The sequence below is a fragment of the Phyllostomus discolor genome, chromosome 11 (assembly GCF_004126475.2).
Source record: "Phyllostomus discolor isolate MPI-MPIP mPhyDis1 chromosome 11, mPhyDis1.pri.v3, whole genome shotgun sequence".
NCBI lineage: Eukaryota > Metazoa > Chordata > Mammalia > Chiroptera > Phyllostomidae > Phyllostomus > Phyllostomus discolor.
Genome location: NC_040913.2, coordinates 8281740 through 8290758, shown reverse-complemented (window position 1 = coordinate 8290758; position 9019 = coordinate 8281740). Strand labels below are relative to the sequence as shown.

Genomic DNA, 9019 nt, shown 5'->3' with positions numbered 1-9019 from the left:
CCGGTAAACCTATTCATCAATTGTTCTGCCTTGTAGATCGTATTCTAATGCTAATCTAGCGTGTTAAATATCTCTTTGTTCCCCTTTCACCGTTTTGTCATTCAGTTTATCCAGTTTTGGTCACCCATTTTATTTATTTATGCGCCTGCTCCTATTCAGGGGCTCATGTATTTTTTATTATGTTGTTTCACTGTCACGCAGTGTCAACTTAGTCTATTCAATGGGGGCTACTTGAAGGCCGGAGGGACAAAGCGTGTACACATCGCCCCGCTATTCATTCCGGCCAGCTGGATCGGCTGAAAAAAAAACCTTGTGAAAAGAAACGCCTCACAATGGGCACAGAAGAAGTGCACAATGCTAACAGTTTTCCAAATACCACTGATTGGTTTCTTCACAATGAGGAGAAAGCCGCCGCTTTTTCTTAGCTCCACTTCAACAAACAACACTCTCACAAAACCTCCCAACCCTGCGTTTTGTTCCCGGACAAAACCTCCTCGACTGTCTAAACGCTCCCACTGGAGGACAAAAAAAAAAAAAAAAAAAAAAAAAGTTTTTTTTTTTTAAAAAAAGCTCTTTTCACTATTTCCCCCCTCCCCACCTTTTTTTTTTCCCCTGCCTGCAAGAAAATAAAAAGGCATGGGTGGGGGGTGTCATTGAATTAATAATATCAGTCTTTTAAAAGGAGAGAGCTGACCTTTGCGATGCACTGGGCTGGGGGAGAGGGAACGCGAGAGATTAATAAAGTTTGGACGGCGGCGCGCTCTCTCCGCCTGCGCTGGGCAGTGGGCGCGAGAAAGCCACGGGCACTTGGGGCGGGCGAGTCGCGGGGAACTTCACCGGCCGCCCCGCGGGGGCGGCGGGGAGCCCGCGCGAGCCGCGCTCTGATTGGCTGGCACGCGGGCCCCGCTCCTGCCAGACGGCCGAGTCTTCCCTGGATCTGCGCCCCTCGCCCACGCAGCCCTCAGCCAAGGGGGTGAGAGAGAGAGAGATCCGCAATGTTCTCGCTCCCAGTTTTTTTTTGGGGGGGGGGGCGGGGGGGAATTGTCAAGCGAAGTGACAGCCGAGGCCAACTCCACTGCTCCCCGGAAGCCACCCCTTGCACGGTCGCCCCCCGCCCGCCCCAGCGCTGGTCCTCTCTGCTCCCGCAGAACAATTCCACCTGTTTGCGCAAAGCTGGAAGGCGACACGCCTGGCCCCTCGCCTGGGAGGCTTGTTTCAAGCCCTTAGGCAACCGTGACTACAGAGGGATGTCGTGGCTTTTTTAGACCTTAAAAAGAAACGACAGTGGAAGCAAGACAAAAAGAAGGAAGGGAAGGAAGGGAGAGAAGAAGGCACGAGGGAAAGGGGGCAGCTGTGGAGAGACGGAGAGGTGCAGGTAGATCTGGATCCTGCAGCAGCTTTTGGCTGAGCCCCAGCGCTGCGTCTGCAGGACCCTTTCAGACTCTCAGGCACACACCTGGCCCTCTCCACTTCCTCTTGCCTCAGGTCCCCCTTACACCGGCACAGTCTGGCCTTCTCCAGGAGCAACCGGTTGGCAAGGCCACAGGAGTCAGAGAGAGAGAGAGGGGATAAACTAGTCACCCTAGCCCCCACCTCCGTGCCGTGGGCCTGTGGACAAACTCCAGCAGCCGCACGATGTTGGCGGCGTGACCCCGCGTGCTCACCCCAGCCGTCCTCCCTCCTCCCCTCCCCTATCCTCCTTCCAGTCCTCTTCTCATTCATCAACACTCCAGAGCGTTGCTCCCAGAAAACGCCGATCTTTGGGAAAAGGGGAGGGGGCAGCAGGGGGCGGGGAATCTCTCGGCCGGTGGGGCCGAGCTGCGCGGCTCGGGGAGGTGGCTAAGATTTAGGGCTGGGGTGATTTCCAGGGAGCTGCAGGAAGTTCCGTGTTGAGAAGTGATGGGCTGCTACAAAAGGCAAAGACGAGGGCTTGAAAGGATTTAATTAACCGTGTCAGGGATAATTACCCCTGGACAGTCCAAATTAGTTTTGCATAATCGCTCAGAACCATATGAATTAACTTATAATATTGCAAAGAGCTCCGGGAATAACAGGAGAGGGATCGTTTTAATTAGTGAATCCGGGTCAAACCAGCAGAGCCCATTTCTCACATTTCCAAAACTTTTCATGGCTTTTAAAATATTATTCCGTTGGGGGAAAACAATGACTTTAAAGAGCCGGGTCACTTATAAAGACGTGCAGCTCCGGAGACGGTCTCTGTCCCTGGGCAACGAGTTTAAAAGTCGTTGCGCCTTGTACCTTGAGAATTTCTATCTCCGTGGGTGGGGGTGGGGGGGAATAAAAATCTCCCTTTATTATTTAATTTTTTTCTCTGATATTAGTCCTGGTGCCACCCCTCTCTTCTCTACATTTAAAATCCTTTAGGATTTCAAACCTGTTTCCAGTGGGAACTTGCCTAGCTCTGGAAATGCAACCCTGCCCATGAGAATGTGTTGTGCTTCTATTTTAATGCCATTAGCATGACAAAATAGAGCCCCGAAGAGGCCAAAAGTTGTGCGTTGCTCTTAGCTGTGATAATTCTTCCAAGCAGCATCTTAAGGTGTAAATAAGGAATATGCCAAAGATACGTGAACAAATTACACTGATTTAAGCGGTGGGGCTCTCCTGCTAACAAGATAGAGTGGTCAGGCCACTTTCCCCTCTTAAAATGTTACTGGAAACTAGTGAAATGCTTTGAACCGTCTGGATGTTTTCAATGGGCTCTGTTCTACTGGTTCATGAATGCCTTTTTTTCCCCCTCCCAAGATAATACAACTACTTGGTTTTTCAAAAATCTTCTTTCCTATTCACGATTAAAAATGTGATAAATCAGGTTTTTGGCTCTGAATAACAATGGCTTGATTTAGATTTCCTAGTAAATCTATTCAAAAGTGAAACAAAGGCTGCCTTTGGAGGATACCTTACACTTCACCTGGACCAGGCACGTAAGGGCAATTCAGATAAAAATCTTGTTAGGAACTCGACAAAAAAAAAAAAAAAAAAGAGGATTTTCTCTTTTCCCTGGTTCAGGCTTTATTTAAACTCTTTGTTCAAAAAAAAAATGAACAGAGTGATAGTCGGATTCTAATTTACAGATATAGTTTAGACGTCTAATATTAAATTAGATCACACAAGAAAACCATTTACACATAAAGGTTAAAACCAATACTTAAACTTTTAAAAACTTTATATTACATAAAGCCAAAATGAAACTAAATACATGTTAGCCAACTTCATTCACAAACATTAGTCAAAATATATACATTTCAAAAGAAACACAAAAGCTATAATTGAGGAAGTTTCTTTTCTCTAAAATGTGCTTTATCATAAATTGCAAATGAATTGCAGATGATCTAAAAAATAAGCTAATTAGGGAGGGAACTCCAAAACACATTTAAATGGATCGAGTCGGTGGAGAAATGCTAGCTGACAACGAGAGACATCTGTCAAAACAATTCTGTGGGTATTTTTTCAGTTTTGCTAAATAATAAATATATAATTACCACTCAGACAAAAAAGTCTGATTTAATCTTAGATAAAATTGCGACTCTGAAGTAGTCCCGCAATTTTTTAAAGTTAACTTTGACATTAGCTCAAAATGCTTTAGAGTCTAAAATCGACCCAGATTTAGGGCAACGCAAATAACACATTCTCAGACTCAATGTTTGCACAGACATGTACACATTTACAATCTGAGGGTGGACGCAGCCATAGGGGGAAACAGGAACAGGGCCTTTGCATTTTGTGTAAACTGTGTCAGAATCCAAGGGAGTGGGGACTCCCAGGTGATTTCTAGCTGTTGTTTTTTTATTATTTAAGGGAGAGAATCCAACTGACAACTTTTCATCTCACACAAATTTCTTGTTTGCGTTCCTGGCTCTTGAGAGACAGAGCGAGAGCGAGCGAGCTCTTGCTCTGATTTGCATATGGCGTGATAAACAAAAGAAACCGCGATCATCTCACACACAAAAGGCCAGATTCGAGCAGGTCACTGGTCACGAATGGATCCGGTCTAGGGGTTCTGCTTGAGAGAACAGAGATTTGCAAAGTTCAAATGGTACAAATAAGGAGCAAGGCTGCTCAGAGCCATCCCGCTCCGAGAAACTAATGACACAGATCAGCTTTTCCCTTGTGCAGCCATGTCAGACCCAGCACTGAATCAGAATGCATGCAACATATAGACCGGGGGGCGGGGGAGAATAAGGGAAAGATAATGAGAAAAAAAAATGAAACCGACAAGAAACTTCCAACGAACGCCAACTGGAGAGCCCAACACGTCACAAAGTTACTCCTCCACCTCTGTGGGCCAAAAACGCAACAGGTTCCCAAGTGCAACACAGACACCAACCGCTGCTGCCGGATACAACTGCCCTCTGTAAAGCTGGCTGCCGATGTGCGGGTCTGAAATGGTCCTGTGAATTCACACGCACACTCGCCCGCGCCCTCGCGCGCTCGGCCACTCGCGCCCCGACTGGCATCTCTGCCTCTGCCTGGCACCTATACAGCTTATGTACAAACAAACCGGGGTCCCCGTCGCGGGAGGGCGCAAGGGGTGGCCGCAGAGCTCGTACCTATTACACATATGTACAAGTGCGCACACTGGTCCTCGTTAGGCGGCCCCGCGGGGTCATAGCGCGGCGGCGTAGGCCGCGGGGTAGGGGTCCAGCTGAGGCTTGCCCATGCCCGGCAGCAGGATGTAGGCGAGCGGCGGCTGCAGCCCGGGGCTGGGCCAGGCGCTGCAGTTGCACGGGATCATGTAGCCCGGGTTGCCCGGGCTGGGGTGCGAGTGCGTGTGCCCCCCGGCGGCCGCCGCAGCCGCTGCAGCCGCGGCCGCCGCTCCGTGGAAGGCGCCCGCGCTGGCGGTGGGGTACCCCAGCGACGACGCGTACGGGAGGCCGGACGACGACGAGGAGATCTCTGCCATCTTGGAGCCCAGGTCGAGCAGGGAGTAGGGGCTGCCCGCGGCGGCGGCGGCGGCTGCGGCGGCCGCGGCGGCAGCCGACTGCGGGAAGAAGACGCGAGCGGCGGCGGCGGCGGCGGCAGCGGCCGCCTTCTCCGGGTTGGCGAGCAGGGACTCCGGCACCAGGCCGCCGCCGGCGCCCGCGTGCAGCCCCGCGCCCGCCTTGAGCGCCGGGTGCTCGGCGTCGGCCACGCCGCCCAGGCCGTAGGGCACCGGGAAAGCAAACTTGTCCTTCTTGAGCAGCGTCTTGGGCTTGCGCCTCGGCCGGTACTTGTAGTCCGGGTGCTCTTTCATGTGCATGGCGCGCAGGCGCTTCGCCTCGTCGATGAACGGCCGCTTCTCCGACTCCGTGAGCAGCTTCCACTCGGCGCCCAGGCGCTTGCTGATCTCCGAGTTGTGCATCTTGGGGTTTTCCTGGGCCATCTTGCGCCGCTGAGCCCGCGACCACACCATGAAAGCGTTCATGGGCCGCTTGACGTGGTCCACCGGCTTGGACATGCTCTCGCCGTGCCGCGGCTGCAGTCCGCCGCCGCCGCCGCCACCGCCACCCGGGCCGTCGCCCTCGGCCCGGAGGAAATCAATGTTGGCTGCCCGCGGGGACACGTTCGGCCCGCCGGCGCTCGCCGCGCCCTACTTCGCACCCTGGTGGGGTCGCTCCCGCCGGGGAGGAGGGGGCCGGGGGACCAGCCCAGGGCCGCGCCGCGCCTCGGGCTGCGTTAATCTCTCTGGCCGAGCGCTCGGGAAAACCCTCTCCGGAGCACGATAACTTTTCGGCGGTGTCCCCACCCCACGGTGGCAGTTTGCTCTTTGCTTTCTTTTTGTCCTTCCTCGCTGGTGGCTTTTCCTTGCGAACTCCCCGCAGGTAGCCGCTGCCTGTCAGAGCTGTCCCCCTCCTCGGTGTTTTTTCACTTAAACGCACAGCAGCCCGGCAAGGTGCGTCGCAGAGGCTCCGTCAAGTTGAACCCAGGAGCCCGCCTCCGCGTGCTGCCAAGTGCCAAAGGGGGCTCTCCGCGGCTGGAGTGTTTGGGTTCTCCTCGGTGACTTTCTCATTTGACAGTAGCAGATGGGGGTGGGGGAGGAGGAGCGGAGATGGCCCAGGAGGAGGAAGAGGAGGGGGAGGTGGAGGAGGGTCCGGGCGCACCAAGGGAAAACAGCGCGTAGCAATGGATATCAACACAAATGCAGTAGCACCAGCCGGTCTTCCTGACTCGGGGCAGGGCGCGCGGATGGGAACCCTCCCCAATCGACTGCTGTTTTTGCAAGTGGGGAGCTGTCCGCCCCCGCCAGCACCTGCCTCACCGGCCTTCCTCTTAGACTGCGGGTCGGAGACGAAGGTAAGATGAGGCTTGATCAAGGTTGGGGTCTCCGGGCCTCAGAGGAAATCCTCCCGACTAGCCGAGGCGCCGGCTCCCGGGCCATGCCGGCTCCCCTCGCTCCAAGCCCCTCCAGACGCGCCGGCCGACTGGGGATCCCGGGGCGCTCAGAGTGTGGAAGGCGGCGCTGCCTCGGCGCGGCGGGCCCGCCACCGGCTGCGTCCCCACCTCGCTCCTCTCGGCCGCCGCCCGGCACTTGCAACTAACTTTGCCCAAGTTTCCTGCGCCGGCGCGCTGGCCTTGCTGCGTGCGCCCGCGTGTGCGCCGAGCCGGGGGCCCCTCTCTCCTGGGTTCTCCGCGCAGAACCGAGCAGGCGCGGAGGCGGAGGTGCTGGAGGAGGGGATTTAAGGAAACCGCGACGTCACCTCAGTTCGCAGGTCCGCGCTGGGGCTGTTCCCGCTTCCCCGATTTCCGCAGCACAGTGGGCCCTTTCCCCGGTTCAGGCCGCCACTCCACCGCTGCTCCTGAGGAGGCGGGAGCCCAGTGCACAGGCTCAGGTGACTGTCGCTACCTGTGTGCGTACGCGCCCAGAGCCGGCGCTGGGTGTGCATGTCCAGTCTCGGCGAGTGTGTGTATATCTGGGGGCACGCGGAGGAGGTGGAGCCCAGGTCTCCAGGAGGGAGGAGGGACCAGAGGAACCTCCTCCTGCTCCCACACTCCCAAGACCTCGAATTAAACAGGATCCCCTCCCCCTCCGTACTGCTCCTCCCACCTCTTTTCACTAGGGAGCAGGTTTAGGCGAGTGGAGAGCCCGGATCGCGCCACGGAGTCTGCACCCTGTTTGGCATTGACGACCTCGGAGTCATCTCGGCTACCCGGGCCGGCCAGCGCAGCACTAGCCACGGCCCTGGGGTCCTCTGCCCAGTGGAAGAAGGAGCGCGCTCTAAAATACGTTGGAGAGCTTTTCTATCAAGAAAACTCTCGTTTTCCTTGGATGTTCAGATGTTACTGGCAACAGTTGCTTGGTGCATTTTCTTGCCCTGGTGATGTTCGCAGTCAGAGGTAGTGATGTGAAAAATAACTGAGGGGGGACTGGGCATGCCCTTGGCAACCCGATCGACAAGGAGCTAGCCCAGGCCAAGAGAAGGCATCCTTGGGCCACGGTCCAGCTCTTTAACACTCCTGGGTGTTTTGTTTTGCTTTTTTCTATTCTGGTCGTCAGAGCCATCTGGAAGCCGATCTCTTTAAGGTACAGTTAACTTCGAGTATCTCACTTACACGCAGAGAGAGAGGGCGAAGGTGTTCAGAATGAAAAGGAAATACGAAATGTTTCTCTAAGAGAAAAAAAGTAAAACATACCCCATCACAACATACTGGAATATTTCTATGTTGTGAAGCATAATTTTCTCTTTTTTTTTATTTCAATCATTGTTCAAGTACAGTTTTCTCCCGCATAATTTTCTTTAGTAAGAGCAGTTTTTTTTTTCTTTGTAACTGACACGATACAAACATCACCCAGCATGGTTTTGTTTGCATGTCTGTCTGGCTCCTTGGGATGCTGCAGCACACTGAACACACCATCCGTCTGGAAGTTCTGTTCACAAGTAGGCCTGCCCTTCAGGGAGAACTTGCTTGCCTTCCCTCTTTGGCGGTTTGGATGTGACCTCGCCGGGTGTGCGTGTGGAGGAAGGAAGTTCTGTAAGTGGGTACCTCTTCGCGCCTTCCCTTGCAGTGCCTGTGCAACTCACACACAGACACACACAGACACACACAGACCCAAAGCATTGGTTGAAGTGATGGACTTAGATGGACACGGTTTCTCGAAGAGGTAGGCCTGTTTTATTGCTCGTTTTCACAAATAGGATGGTGACTGCTGTTGTCATTGTAGTTGCTGTGAAGACAGAGAAGTGGAAATCTGCAGTGACACATGTAGGAGTCTGTGTTTTCCTTCAGCTATCACATTTACTGATGTTTACTTTGTATCCATTATGGCCCTGGTATTGCTGCAACAACCGGACTGATTTCTCTAGAACCGTGTTCCTGTACAGGCTCTGGAAAGACACTGTCATTCACAGACTCTGGGTGGAGCGACATTAAAGCCCTGGCAGGTGTAGTCACACGGGCTAGAATATTAAATACACTGCTTTGTGCTGATAAACTACATAATTACCATCTCTGTGCTTTTAACCTACTAACTTGTCTAATGGTTTTGAGACAAAAAAATGTGATCCACTCTCCTACAGAGAACTTAGGAATGGGGGTGTGAGATAGGAAACACTGTCATTCACTGAACTTTGTGAATGAAGTTGGGACTAATCATAACAATTATTTGGATGTATACAAAAGGATAAGGATTGAGACAAGCTGTTTTATGTTGGTTGGTTCAACTGTAATATGCCCCTCTCACTTTTAAATTAAAAATCAATTGCAATAACTTATTAACATGGAAAGAAATGTTTGTGAGATTGAAATGTATGCTTATTTGTACAATATTGTGTTAAAAAAATAAAATACATCTGCTTCCTCGGTGGTTTTTAGGTTGTGCGGTATCGCCTGTTTAGTGGTATGAAATAAATGAGACTTGAAAGTTCTCAAGTCCAAGGGTGTTAACCTGTGCAGAAACAAAGGTGCTTTTCATACCTAAAAAGACAATGGCCATTGACGTGCTTATTGCCTGTTCACCACATAAAACTGCATGCATCTCAAAATAGGAGCGATTTGGTTTTTTCATTTCAGTTTTTGGGGG

General features: G+C 52.5%; 1 protein-coding gene across 1 annotated transcript; it reads right to left on the bottom strand.

Annotated features, from left to right (window-relative positions):
* Positions 1–2760: 2760 nt before the first annotated feature.
* SOX21 (SRY-box transcription factor 21) lies at positions 2761–7027 on the bottom strand. The gene has a single exon (XM_036011229.1). It carries the CDS (start codon positions 5456–5458, stop codon positions 4628–4630), a length of 831 nt encoding a protein of 276 aa, XP_035867122.1. The 5' UTR covers positions 5459–7027; the 3' UTR covers positions 2761–4627.
* Positions 7028–9019: the final 1992 nt, after the last annotated feature.

Coding starts and splice junctions, on each gene's coding strand:
- SOX21 (XM_036011229.1), bottom strand. CDS start 5,458: ATGTCCAAGCCGGTGGACCACGTCAAGCGGCCCATGAACGCTTTCATG.